At 40.0% G+C, this 15,086-nt stretch overlaps 1 protein-coding gene across 1 annotated transcript in view; it reads left to right on the forward strand.

Moving 5' to 3' along the window:
* The window catches only part of LOC110161061 (erlin-2-like), a 76,815-nt gene extending 72,766 nt beyond the window's left edge, over positions 1–4,049 (forward strand). Inside the window, exon 12 of the mRNA XM_055161820.1 lies at positions 2,074–4,049. Within this exon, the coding sequence (XP_055017795.1) occupies positions 2,074–2,244 (171 nt within the window). The 3' untranslated portion in view covers positions 2,245–4,049. The remainder of the gene's footprint in view (positions 1–2,073) is intronic.
* The last annotated feature ends 11,037 nt before the right edge of the window (positions 4,050–15,086 follow it).

Consider the following 15,086-nt stretch of genomic DNA (forward strand, 5'->3'; position numbering starts at 1 on the left):
TTCATTTCTTTTTAATTGTGGGTCAGCTGTGGTTAGTGTTCATCCATCCACCTGAAAGCCAGCGGTTCAATTCCAGCTTCAACTAGTGCATGCTGTGGTAGAGTCCTTGGGCAAGACCAGAGGTGGGGAATTGCGATTTGTGACTTGGACTCGAGTCAGATTTGAGTCACAATTTTTAGGAATTGAGACCTGGGACTCAACTTGGACTTGAAGGTCAGTGACTTGGGACTTGACTTGAGGCCTGTGACTTGAGAAGACTTGATGCTTTTCCTAAAAAAAAATGATGTTTTTTGAAAACACTTTTCTCTTTACAGTTAATTAATGCAGCACTTAATTTTACAGGAACAAACTGGAACATGTCCCTCCCACTTCTCTGTTACTTTGGATGTAACTGAAGTACTGTGATATCCTCAAATGTACTACAGTACTATACATAACAATAACGTATAATACAGTAATATACAATACAATAAAGTAAAACAGAGGGAACTACAAAGAACATGTGTTATTTAGCACTTTTAAATCTGAATTATATCTGTTCAGACCATAATGATTCACACTGAGATCTGAGAACTTTGCATTTCTGTTACTCTACTACTTCTACTATATACAGTGACTTTTTAAGTACAAATAAGCTTAAAAATCATATAAATAGCAAAAATCTAAGCTATATTTGGTGCTTTGGTTTAAAGACTTGAAATGACTTGAAGCTCAAAGCAGACGACTAGAACTTGACTTGGATTTATGGGCCGGTGACTCGAGACTCAACTTGGACTTTCCTGTATTTGACTTGGACTCGAGGGTAAAGACTTGAGACTTACTTGAGAACAAAGACTTTAGACTTACTTAAGACTTGCAAAACAACGACTTGGTCCCACTTCTGGGTAAGACACTTCACCCTCCTCGCTTAGTATGAATGTGGTATGTGGGCCAGTGGTGCAGATTAGCAGTCTGCCCTCTGTCAGTCTACTCCAGAGCAGCTGTATAGCTTTGAGAGCCTTGTCAAAGTGAGGTTATGCTTGATAATAATGCACTGTAATGGCATTATAATTCGTACTATTATTAAAGGCTCTATATTACACAAAACTGGTTCCGGTGAGCTTTGAGACATGCTGTAATGCTGTTGCCTCATCAAAATGATACCTGGAGTTACATTTTGTTTCATCTACATGTTTGAGTAACCCTTTATTATAAGTCTGTCTACATCCCCAAAGCTCAAAATGCTCTCTCCCACCATCTCCAAATGATTCTAGAGCACAGGTGTCAAACATAAGGCCCGGGAGCCAGATCCGGCCCCCCAAGACCTTTAATGTGGCCCTTGGGTGATTTTCTACTAAAAATATTTTAATTATATTTTCTATTAAAATATTGGTAATTTTCTTCAGGGCTTAGCATATCAGCGTCTCCAGCGTCTCTGTACGTGGCCCCTCCCACCAGAGCAGCACAAATGAAGACTTGTCTCTTTCCAAACGCTCTTAAAGGACAATCGTTTTGACTGTTGACCGTGACACCCTCATCAGCAAAATGTCAAAATGACAAAAGTGGAGCCGAGTGCAGGATTTTCCAAGAAAAATTTACTTACTCCTATTTGCACACAAGTTCATGTTAAAACATTGTGTTGAAATTGAATTTTTCTTAAAGTTTCAGATTGTTCATAATATTATAATATTATAATATTATAATAAGAAAAAGTGAATCAATTAAAAAAGATTTCTGTAATAGATTTGCGTTTCTCTGCACAAATATTTGAACTTATTGTTATTTTTGGGGTTTATATGACATGAGTTTTCTGATCCGGCCCCTTTGAGATCAAAGTAGGTTGGATACAGCCCCCGGACCAAAATGAGTTTGACACCCCTGTTCTAGTGATAATGTATGGAGTTTAAAAACACAGTGGAGCACTTTTGAGAGAAGAACACAACCTAAATATGCAGGGTTTGTGTGTTAAACATGTGGGAATGAAAAAAAAACACAGCTCCAGGTCTGTTCGTGATGAGGAAATAACATAATAACATAGATCAGAAAACCGCGTATGCTGGGCCCTTTAATTTACATTCTTATATTTTTCTACAGTTGAAACTAACCCCGGAGTATCTACAGCTGATGAAGTACAAAGCCATCGCCTCCAACAGTAAGATCTACTTTGGGAGCGACATCCCGCACATGTTCGTGGACTCGGGGTCAGCGGGCAGCTCGGTCAAAGCCATGGACATCCTGGGAGAGCAGCTGATGGACCTGGATTAGACCGGCTTTTGGACGACCCACGGGACCCCGGACCACCTAGGGACTTGACTACCGGTCTGGGCTGATACCAAGGGGGGAATTTACAAGCACTCATAGTCAAGATTTTCTCAGAGGACTCACTGTAACGCACATGACCAAAGTCTGTTTTAGCTGAGAGGTAGAATAGCTGGATTTCACGTGATAACACAACATTCCATAACTTTCTGGTGTTCAAAATTCCTATATTACGCAAAATTGACTCATGTGAGCTTTTCGCCGTGGTATAATGTTATTGAGTCATTAAAAACATACTTGGAGTTGTTTTGTTTCATTCACATGCTTGAGTAATCCTTTAATAACATAACATCTATCTACTGTACGTTTCCAAAGCTCAAAATGCTTTGTTCCGCCTTATGATGTCATGAAGCGGTAATTTTGAAGTTAACGTCTACCTTTTAACTTTTTTTCAGTAGAGAGTGGCAATTCCAGGTCTGAAACCGTACAAATGATTCTAGTGAAGATGTATGACGTTTAAAAACACAGTGGAACATCCCAAGTGTTTCCAGTTTGAGAGAACTCCCCCAAAATTTCCAGGATGTGTGTTAAAAATGTGTGAATGAAACAAAACGCAACCCTAACCCAGATGTTTTTGATGAGGAAACAACATTATAGCGGAAATGCGGGCCCTTTAATTTATTTTCACTGTGTTAAAAATGTAAAAAAAAAAACAGAATTAGTTCATATTAAACCATGGTCCAAAGTTGTGGTACACTTGTCTTACGCATTCTGAATATCATGAACACTAACCCTGATTCACTGTGATGACTTTTTGAAAAATTGTGAAAGTATGACATAGTGAAATTCCAGATCAGAAAATGAATCAAGCCTTATGAAATTGAAGGCAAGCTGAACATCTTTTGTTAATTTGGACAAATGACTACTGTACATTCCATTTTCGATATGATGTTCCCTGCTTTTTTCCTTTCCATTTCTTTCCTAGACCGTTTCATTATTTAAGGTGTAAATTTTCTGGTGGAGCTCCGTCACCTGCTTTTTTCCCGTGGATATGTCACTGCTCAGCCTGGAATGTTTCACAGTATGGCTTTAAACCTTAGTTTAAACTACCTTAGATTTATTCAATTACAGGTGGGTTTTAAAGCTCAAAAATACCCAGGAAAACAAGTATTCTGACTGTGAGCGGCGTCGCCTCTCCACAAATCTGACCTGTAACTTGGTCTTGTTTGGTCTCCATGAAGAAAGGTTTAATACCATATTGTGAAACATTCCAAACAAAGCAATAACATCTCCATGAAAAAAGCGTTTGACGGACCCTCCACCGGAAAAGTTTGAGGCTTGAATGATTTGGGAAAAATTTGTAATTGATGTTTTTGTTTTCTGTTTGTTTTTTGTTTTTTGGGGGTTTTTTTTGACAAGCATTGCGATTGTGATTTTTTTGTGATATTATGGAATTGTATTTAAAGAACTGATAGAGTGAATTATAAACTGACAAACTAATACAAGAATCACGTTTAGAACATATTTATACGATTCTAAACTACGGGGTTATCAGTTACAATTATGAGACTTAAAAATGTAAAGAGGGGGTATTATGCAAAATTGACTTTCTCTCTAGACTCTTGAGTTTTCTAAAATGTTATACCGCAATTTCTGGACAATAAGCTACTTTTTTCTCACATTTTGAACCTTGCGGCTTAAACAATGACGCAGCTAATATATTACGGAAGCCGAGAGGGGTCACAACAAACGCAAATGCCGCAACAAATACAAATGTGACAACACAACAAAAAGCCACAACAAAGCCACAACACACCAAAAAAAGCCACAACAGAAATGACGGCGGGACTCTATTTTAATGCAAACACCGCAATAAATACAAACACCACAACACAAACGCAAATGCCGCAAAATTAAAAACACAAACATTAAAAAGCCACAACACATCAAAAAGCCACAAAACATCAAAAAGCCACAACACATCAAAAAGCCAAAACGGAAGTGACCGCGGGACTCTATTTTCTGACGGACCGATCAAGCAGCAAGTGAAGAAGAAGAACTACAACATGAAATGAATATATGATAAAACAATAAACTACTTTTACTTACATTTCCAACTTCTCCGTTCCTTTACTTCTCACGTTGTAGTTCTTCTTCTTCACTCTTCGCTTGATCGGTCCATCGAAAAATAGAGTCCCGCGGTCACTTGTGTTGTGGCTTTTTAATGTGTTGCGGCATTTGTGTTGTGGCGTTTGTATTTGTTGCTGCGTTTGCATTAAAATAGAGTCCCGCGGTCTTTTCCGTTGTGGCTTTTTTTGGTGTGTTGTCGCATTTGTTTTTGTTGCAGCGTTTGTTGTGACATCTCTCAACTTCCGTAATATATGGACGGATTATTTGTTTGGCACATTGTCCATTCATATATACAGTGAACCCTCGTTTATCGCGGGGGATACGTTCCAAAAATAACCCGCAATAGGTGAAATCCGCGAAGTAGTCAGCTTTATTTTTTACTGTGATTTTACAATGCAATACTGAACTGCAGAATGAAACAAAAAATAAAACCTCTTTTCAGGCCCAACATGTGTTAAAGAAATAGAAATATTAACGTTTTCTTACAAATAACTATAATAGTTTAAAGAACGGTGTTGTAAAACAATATTTTTATATAGTAATGAATACAAGGTAGGAAACATTGTCACTCGCGTATTTCACAGTCCCTCCAGCTGCGCCTCTTCGTCCTGACTCCGTTGCGCTGTAGCGTCTTTTTCCTACTGAAGGCTGCGCAGGGGTCTTTCTCCGAGAGAAGAACATCGTTATGGGTAGTTGTTGGCACTCTTTCTTTTTCTGAGCAAGAAGATTTTTATAAACGGACATCCCACCTTCAATTATATTTGAGAACTGCAATGAACGACACATCAAAGGGTCCCATTCTTGTGCCGCGCGCTGAATTTGGCAGAATGTACAGAAACGAAAACTGTTGGCATGGGTGTAATGAAAAACCAATATAAACCTTTTTCACTTCTAGACAACAGTAACGCCCCTAAGCCAATCAGGATTCACTGTAAAAAATAAAGCACTGTAAAAAATTCCGCGAAGCAGCGAGGCCGCGATAGGTGAAGCGCGATATAGCGAGGGATCACTGTACGTTCTATGGTTTGGCAACACCGCGACGTTTGGCGACGGCAGCGTGACGATCTGACTCAACGCGAAAAGACGACAAAAGCTTTCAGAGGCAATAAAAGCAGACGGCCCGAACTTGAAAATGCTCTTGAAGACGTGGACACCTGCGGCTTTTATTCAGGTGCGCTCAACAGTTCGGAAATTACGGCAATCACAGACTTTATAAAACAGTGGACTAAGCGAGTGTGGCGTCACTGACAGCGTTCGGCTCTGCTCAAATGAAGTCGCGGTGCTAAAGGTTACAGAGTCAATTTTGGAGCCAGGCTTTATGTTATGAATAGTTTTTTTTTAACAAACAAAATAGCGAAATAAAAACACCAGAATCATGTAGAACGATACGAACATTTTAACACCGAAATGACGAGGCTCACTGCAGCAGTTATGGAGGGAGGAGCCGCAATATTCCAATGTAAATCAATGGGAGTCAGAAGGAGCCGGGTTTGAGTAATCTAGCAATCTCTCAGTCCCTATTTAAACTAGGGATGGGCATTGGATCAAATTTTCTTAATCGATTGTCAGGAGAATTAAAGATCAATTTTCGAATTAATCATTAACGTTTTTATATTAAAATTATCATTATTATTACTATGACTAATCTACATTAATAAACTCAACTTTACAACATATTAACCCTCACCACTCTAGAGCCACATTTGAGATTATAATGTATTTAAGGCAGATCTGACACATTTGTTTGTGTTTTACAGAAACTAAACTTAAAGCCTATAAACTATAAGTGCTGAAAAAAACAGCTCTTTCCTTGTGCGCTGATGCGGTTCAGCTTCTGTCCGACTAAAGTATAGGAGTCGGTGGAATATGAGTGTTCTTTCTGTGACGGGGGGATGTTGATGCTGCTGATGGCGAGTCTGTTCTGTGTGAGTGTGCGCCGCGTGGGAGGTGATTCATGCTTTCAGAGATCAGACACGTGCAGGTTTAGCGCAGCTCTTTCTGTTGCAGTCACCGGGATACTGCGTTTACATGGACCATGACAACACCGGGACACTGATGTGCATGTGAACACACACACTGAGTGATATAGTGATCTCCAAGGAAGTGCCAGAGCCCAAACGTGTAATCGACGAAATTCTTAATGATCAATTATCGATTAGTCGACTAATCATGCCCATAACTAATTCGAACCCTCCTTATGGTTAGCAGGTTAGACAAATCTCCGTAAGTGTATAAGAGGCATGATACAAAACAATACACTTCACAAACCCTCTCTGAAGTTGGAGTGGCTTAGCATGGAGAGCAAAACAAGGGCAGAGTCAAAAAAAAAATCTGTATGTGTTAGCAGTTAGTACGCCCTCTTTAATAGTGTTTAGTATATCTCATTTACAGAGAATTTTCACAGGAGCTTAGGTCAGTTTCACTTGAAATGTTATCACTTGTTTTGGCAGTGAACCAGACTTTCCCTCTTCTTTCATTTTTTTATCTTCTATTTGTATCTTACTAGGGTAGTTAGCCAAAATAAGACCAAAAAGTCGCGGTAAATACTGAGGAAAGTGACTCAACAACAGAACACCGAAAGTTGTTTTCATTTGAAAGCTATAGGGGATTTTGGCTATTTTGTAATGCTGTAATGGTGAAAGCTCCATTTTTTTTCTTTTTTTAAGCATGAGTAATTCTAGTTGTGTAGTCATCATAGCCAAAGTTGCACAAAAATACAAAAATATCAGCCTATGAAAATGGATTGATTTAATAGTATACAGTTAAAGGGCCCGCATTACGCTTTTTCCTGATGTATGTCATAATGTTGTTTGCTCATCACAAACCTTACTGGAGTTGTGTTTTGTTCCATTCACACATGTTTAACACACAAATCCTGCATATTTAGGCACTTTTCTCAAACAAAAAAACACTGTTCCACCTTGTGATGTCAGGTGGTAATACAGGAAGTGCTCCACTGTATTTTTAAACTCACATTTACAAGAATAATTTGGATTATTTCAGATCTGGAATTGCAGATTTCTACTGAACTAAACTAAAGGTAAAAGGAGCTGTTAACTTGAAAACTACCACTTCATGACATCACAAGGTGGAACAGAGTGTTTTGAGCTGTAGATATGTAGACAGAATATTAATCAGGAGGGGTCAGTAGCTCAGTTAGTAGAGCATTTGCCCACTGATCAGAAGGCTGGTGGTTCAAGCCCTATTCTGCACTGGTTGAACGGTGAGATCCACTGATCCACAGGTCGGATGTGCGATTTCAACTGAAAAAGATGAATGCTGCTGTTGTTGTTTCCTTGGGCAAAGCACCTACCCCTCCTAACCCATTTATTTGTGTGAATGAAACAAAACACAACTCCAGCAGTGATGTAACAATAACCGAAATACCGTGATATCGTATCATCAAAGTTCTCACAATAATATCGTGGACCATCACAATATATCGAATTACTTGTCACTTTGCTTAAATTAAGAGTTATGGTGCAGCAATAGCAAAAACACCATGATCCTTTGCTGCATTTCAGTATAGACTACAAGTAAATAACAGTTCTAACAGTTTTAAGTCTTTGGATTAAGGCTTGTCAAGGCATTTTAAGTGGAAAAAATAGCATATTAACAATAATAAATATCGTACCGTGAGATGTACCTTATACTCCGGTGCGACTTACATATTAAAATGTTCAGAGTGACAGCCACAAGAGGCTCTAGGCTCGTGTGTCAGTATCTCGTACTACTATTACTCCTATACCACTGTCACTTCTCACTCATGAGTGACTCACGCATGTCTCCTGTAGAAAAAGCCGCTGTCTCGCTGCCAATAATGAACTATTCAGCCGAAGTATGCACCATGTAACTTTCCTGGAACATGCACCATGTAACTTTCCTGGAAGTCACTGGATAATTCGACAAAGCCTGGACTTCACTGACAACTGAAACCATCCTGTCGGGATTCAGAAAGGCCGGAATAATTCTAACTGGAACTGATGCTGAGTCTGACCACAGCTACACAGAAGAGAAAGTGGTGCTCCGTTTACATCATGGATCTATGGTTTATCTCTGGAGGTCACGCAGAAGTGACACAGAGGACGAAGAATTTAGAATTTAGAGTGAGATCGTGAGTTTGGTAAACTTATGTTGTTTATGCTATAATTATCTGAATAACTGTGAATATATTACGTTAACATATTTTTGTAAAATATTAGCCATTTTTTGACTGGTGCGACTTATACTCCAGAGAGATTTATAGTCCAGAAAATATGGTATATTGTGTAAATATCGTACAGAGAGATTTGGATATTGTTACATCCCTAATCATGAGCCTCTCCACCATATCATGAGCTTTCCCACGATATCGCAATAAATATCGTACCGTAAGCTTCATACCGTGATGATATCGTATCGTGAGACTTGGACTAAACTCCAGGTATGTTTTTAGGAGGAGGTAACAACATAACACGACTAAAAGCTCACAAGAGTCAGTTTTGCGTAATATAGGACTTTTAATTTGTTTAATGACTTATTGTTCTTTTTGATTGCCTTTTTATTCATATTCATATTTCTATTTATTAATCCTGGGTAACAGTCTAATGCAGTGGTTCTCAAAGTGGGGGTTGAAACGTACAGGGGGGTCGGGATACGAGACGATTTCAAGATATGGTTTAAAAATTTAGATGTTGCGTTTAATCAATTCTCTCATTAAAATAATACAATCGAATATTTTTGTGATATTAGGTCAAATAAAACAATTACATAGTTAAGTAATCAACATTAAATCTGATTCTACACATTTTTGATTCTTGAATTTATTATTTTTAAGTTTGGGGTCCCAGCCTGATAAGTTATGTTTTAATTTTTAAAATAGTTTATTATCAGTGGCTGCAACAGTAAATGTGTCAGGGATATTTAAGTCACTACAAACTTGCAGTGAAATTTGAAATTGATTTGACATTTTTTGGAGCCTTTTGTAAATGTATTCTTGAACTGAGAATCTTAAACCTTTACACTTACATGATGTTTTGATCACATCCCTCTCTCTCTCTCTCAGTCTCTCTCTCTTCTGCCTCTTTGCGTCCCTCTGTCTGTCTCTCTCTCTCTCTCTGCTTCTCTTCCTCTTTCTGCCTCTCTCTATCCTCTGTCTCTCTCTCTCTCTCTCTGCTTCTCTTCCTCTTTCTGTCTTTCTCTTTCTGCCTCTCTGCATCCCTCTGTCTCTCTCTCGCTCTGCTTCTCTTCCTCTTTCTTTCTCTCTCTCTCTCTCTCTCTGCTTCTCTCTCTTTCTGCCTCTGCATCCCTCTGTCTCTCTCTCTCTCTGTCTGTTTCTCTTCCTCTTTCTATCTTTCTCTTTTTGCCTCTTTGCATCCCTCTATCTCTCTCTCTGCTTCTCTTTCTGTCTTTCCCCTTCTGCCTCTCTGCATCCCTCTGTCTCTCTCTCTCTCTCTCTGCACTTCTCTTCCTCTTTCTGTCTTTCTCTTTCTGCCTCTGCATTCCTCTGTCTCTCTCTCTCTTTGCTTCTCTCTCTCTCTCTCTGTCTGCTTCTCTCTGCCTCTCTGCATCCCTCCTCTCTCTCTCTCTCTTTCTCCGTCCCTCTTTCTCTCCCTCTCTTCGAGGCAGGGGAAGAGAGAGGCAGATAGAGCAAGACAAAGAGAGGGAGAGAAAGAGGGACGCAGAAAGAGAGAGAGAAGAGAGAAAGCTAGAGAAAGAAAGATTGAGGCAGGGAAAGAGAGAGCGCAAGACACTCTTTCTTTCTCCCGCTCAACCTCTCTTCTCTCTGTCTCTCTCTCACTCTCCCCCCGTTTCTCTTCTCTCTGTCTTGTTCTCTCTCTATATTTCTATGTCTTTCTCCCTCTCTTTGCCTCTCTGTTTCTCTCTCTCTTTCTGTCTTTCTGCATCCCTCTTTCTCACTCTCTGCTTTTCTCTTTCTCTCTCTCTTTGACAATCAGCAGGTCGGTACATTTTTTGGTTATAAAAGATAAATTGTATATTTTATATTTTAAAACTCCACATACACCAAGACTAAAAAGAACTAAAACACAAAAATAACGTTTGTTTACTACGTTTTTATTGTATACTTTCGCTTATAAATATTCAAATTTAGTCGTTAAGAGGAGAGAATTATTTGTATTTTGTAAACTTTGGAATACCGTTTCCATAATTGTTTTTGCTATGTGCGTGTTTAGGTGGTTAATTCTTAAAAAAAGCATCAAGTTTTTACAATATTGTTCACAGCCAATTTATTTTTATGATGTTTTGAAATCTGACCAATCACGGGCCACTCCTTTTCAAACAAGGAAATCCGATGGCGGGGCTTTCTGCTGCCGTCGGAGTTCCCGGTACATTCCCCGAAGCGAAGGACTCGATCTCTTTGTTGTGTGTTTAGAACTGATGTTAGTTCGTTACGATAGGTCTGTTTCTGCACCTGTTTTTTTGGTGTGAGTTCTGGAATAGCGACGTTTTTTGGCAAGAATCACTGTGTTCGGTTTGGTTCAGACAATAAAAGAAAGTTTGATACCATTTTGAGTTTCTCCGTTTTGTGTACGTGTTCTTCAAAACATAATTATATTCTGATTGCATCGCTCGCTCTTTCTCTCTGCATCTCTTTCCTTCTCTTTTGGTTTCTCGCCTTCTCTTTTTGTCTCTATCTGTCACTCTCTGCGTCTTTCTCTCTCTTTTGGTTTCTCTCCTTCTCTTCCTCTCTGTTTGTCTCCCTCTCACTCTCTCTCTGCATCTTTTCCTATCTTTTGGTTTCTCTCTTTCTCTCCTTTTGTCTATCTCTCTGTCTCTGCATCTCTTTCACTCTTTTGGTTTCTCTCCTCTTTCTCTTTTTTTGTCTCTCTCTTTCTCTCTTTCTCTCTCTCTCTCTCTGCATCTCTTTCTCTCTCTTTTGGTTTCTCTCCTTCCCTTTCTCTCTTTTTGTGTCTCTCTCACTCCTCTCTCTCGCTCTCTTCGGTTACTCTCTGTTCTCTCTCTTTGTCTCTCTCTCTCTTTGTCTCACTGTCTCTCTTTCTTTCACTCTCTCTTTATCTCTCTCACTCCCTCTGTCTGCATGTCTTTCTGTCTCACTCTCTTTGTCTCTGTCTCTCTCCCATCTCTCTCTCTCTTCATCTCTCTCCCCCTCTTTCTTTGTCTCACTCTTCCTTTCTCTCCCTCTCTTTATCACTCTCTCACTCCCCTCTCTCTGCATTTCTTTTGATATCTGTCTCCCTCTCTGTTCTCTCCTTGTTTGTCTCCTTTTCTCCCCCCCCCCCCCTTCGCTTCATCCCCCTCTCCCTCTCTTTGTCTCTCTCTCTCACTCCCTATCTCTCTGCATCCCTTTCTGTCTTTCTGTTTCTTTCTGTCTCTTTTTCTGTCTCTTTCCCCCTCTCTCAGTCTCATTCTGTCTCTCTTTCTCTTTGCCCCGTCTCTCAGTCTTTCTGTCTCTCTCTTTCTCTGTCTCTCTCTTTGTCTCACTGTCTCTCCGCTCTCTTCAGTCCCTCTGTGTTCTCTCTCTCTATGTCTCTTTCTCTCCCCCCTCCCTCTCTCTTTCTTTGGCTCTCCCTCCTTCTCTGTCTTTCTCTTTCTGTTTCTGTCTCCTTGTTTTGTTTTGTTTTTTGACAGACACAATAAAGTTCTGTTAAAAATCAAAAATCTCCTTGTTTTGGTCTCTCTCTTTGTCTCTCTTTCGTTGTCTCCCTCCTTCTCTGTCTTTCTCTTTCTGTTTCTGTCTCTCCTTGTTTTGGTCTCTCTCTTTGTCTCTCTTTTGTTGTCTCTCCCTCCTTTTCTGTCTCTCTTTTTGTCTCTCCTTGTCTTTGTCTCTCTCTTTGTCTCTCAGGGGATTGGTACATTTGTGTGTACTTCTTTACATTTTGATGATGGAAAGTACCTTGACCTGATTCCTTATGAACAAAAGGTGTTGACACTGACTTGTTTTGTTTGCAGGAAAATGCAGGGTTACTCAAACATGCATGAAACAAAATCCAACTCTAAATCTAACTCATCATAAGATCATAACAAGAGAAGAACATGGTTGCATTGTTAAAAGCTCGTAATAATATTGTATGTCTACTTTAAAGGTGCACTGTGTAACTTTTCTGGTGTGAAAGAAAAAAAAACACAACTCCAGGTATGTCTGTGACCAGTGTGGGGAGTAACGTGTTATAAAAGTAACAAATTACTGTAATGCTTTTTTTTTTTTTTTTTTGTCAAAGCCAAAGTCAAAGTCGCTAAAATCACCACGATATCAGCTGCAGTGAAACGCGTAGACCGTCAGGTGACCACGAGCAAAAAGACCGAGCAGAACTCCTCACTCCAAGGGGCTAACCGCAGCTGACACCCGACTGCGCCTTGCAGACACCCTGCTCCACGGGCTCGGGGTTCTCTCAGGGGTGGTCCTAGATTCCAAGTTCTAGTCCAAGATTAGTCCTGGTTTAGTCCTTGTTTAGACCTGGTTTAGACCTGGTTCAGCTTTGGTTTAGTCCTAGTTTAGTCCTGGTTTAGACCTGGTTTAGTCCTAGTTTAGTCCTGGTTTATTCCTAGTTTAGTCCTGGTTTAGTCCTGGTTTAGACCTGGTTCAGTCCTGGTTCAGCTTTGGTTCAGTCCTAGTTTAGACCTGGTTTAGACCTGGTTTAGTCCTGGTTTAGACCTGGTTTAGTCCTAGTTTAGTCCTGGTTTAGTCCTAGTTTAGTCCTGGTTTAGACCTGGTTTATTCCTGGTTTAGACCTGGTTTAGTCCTGGTTTAGTTCTAATTTAGTCCTGGTTTAGTCCTAGTTTAGTTCTGGTTTAGTCCTGATTTAGTCCTGGTTTAGTCCTAGTTTAGTCCTGGTTTAGACCTGGTTTAGTCCTAGTTTAGTCCTGGTTTAGACCTGGTTTAGTTCTAATTTAGTCCTGGTTTAGTCCTAGTTTAGTTCTGGTTTAGTCCTGATTTAGTCCTGGTTTAGTCCTAGTTTAGTCCTGGTTTAGACCTGGTTTAGTCCTAATTTAGTCCTGGTTAAGACCTGGTTTTGTTCCAGTTTAGACTTAGTTTAGTCCTTGTTTATTCCTAGTGTAGTCCTGGTTTAGTACTGGTTCAGTCCTGGTTCATCTCTGGTTTAATCCTGGGGGGGTACAATCGTGCACCTTTTTTTTTTAATGTATAGATTTGCACTAGCACTTTGGTTCCTGAAACCTGGGATACACTATTAACACTTTTTTTTTTTTAATTTGGTTTTAGTTGTGTCCCAGGTTTTAGTTCCCAAATTGTGTCAGTTGTGTGTCTTTTTTTAAGAAAAATGTGTAAAATTTGCTCTTTTAATATTAACTAGAATAAAGGACCATATATTTTTCCACTTAATGCCTTTGTCTTGTGTTTTAGCCAGACTTACCTGTGTTGTAAATAATAATTGAATAAATAGAAGTGGGGGAACCCCTTTTGAAGCCCCCTCTCTGCTACACAGTTAAACCTTCTCAGGACTTTACCAGGGTATACATTAATGACAAAAAGTTTTAGTACAACTTTGGTAAGCTAGAAACCCGCACCACTATACAGTCTATGAATATGACCTGCACACTTATAATCTCGGAAAATTATCATATGAACCATCTCCAGCATGATACACGCCAGAGTCCTGCACCGGGTGAGGAACCCGCAGGTACCCAACAAATAGTTGTTGAAACGGGCAGGTTTTAACATTGTGGAATTTTACAGGTGGGTATGTGGGTGGGTAATGATTACACACGGGCGGGTCAGGACTAAATCAGGACTAAACCAGGACTACACCAGGACTAATCTTGGATTTAAGAGAGAGAAACCCGAGCCCGTGGAGCAGGGTGTTCGGAAAGCATCGTACTTACATCTGTGCAGCGTGTAGCTCTGCTCTGGTCTTTTTACCTGCGGTCACTCGACGGACTACGCCAGCGCACCTCCGGACCTGTCCCGACAGTGAGTCCTGCTTCAGTCCTGCTTCAGTCCTGGTTTAGTCCTGGTTTAGTCCTGGTACAGTCTGGGAATCAGTCCTGGTTTAGTCCTGGTTTAGTCCTGGTACAGTCTGGGAATCAGTCCTGGGTTAGTCCTGGTTTAGTCCTGGTACAGTCTTGGTTCAGTGCATGGTGTGTGCGGTGCAAAAGTCTGGCATCTTGATCATTGTTTCTTCAGCTCAGTAAATAATGCCTGTGAAAATTGTGAAGATGATGTATTTTTAACAGTCGAGTCACGTCTGTGAATTTGTGTTTGTACTGAAGAAACTTTAACCATTTCATTTCAATTCGTGATTGTAATTCTTGAAGTCATAACTTTTCAATTCGTATTCTTCAGTTGTAATTTGTGTGTGATTTATCACGGGCACGGGCGGGTAACGGGTGCAATGTTAATGACTCCGGGCAAGTGCAGGTTTAACTTTGATATAATCACGGGTTAACTGGTGGGTTTGGTGCTGTACTGTGCGGGTGGGGGCGGGTGTGGGTCTCCAAAAATGGACCCATGCAGGACTCTGATGCACGTACAGAATAGACTCACCATCAGACGCACATCCTCTGTCACAGAAAGAACACTCATATTCCACTGAGTCGTGTCCTTTAGTCCAACAGAAGCTGAACAAGGAAACAGCTGTTTTTATCAGTGCTTTATAGTTTATGCAAATGAGCCATGTGGTTTTAAGTTTTGTTTCTGTAAAATGTAAACAAATGTGGCCTGAAGTCAAAATGCTACTACTTGCAGAAGTACTATCGTGATAGCATTAAACTGAAAATACAACCACACATTCATTTGTGCT

This window comes from Boleophthalmus pectinirostris, unplaced genomic scaffold, assembly GCF_026225935.1.
Source record: "Boleophthalmus pectinirostris isolate CB_2022bp ecotype Guang Dong unplaced genomic scaffold, ASM2622593v1 HiC_scaffold_4, whole genome shotgun sequence".
In the NCBI taxonomy this organism is placed as follows: Eukaryota; Metazoa; Chordata; class Actinopteri; order Gobiiformes; family Gobiidae; genus Boleophthalmus; species Boleophthalmus pectinirostris.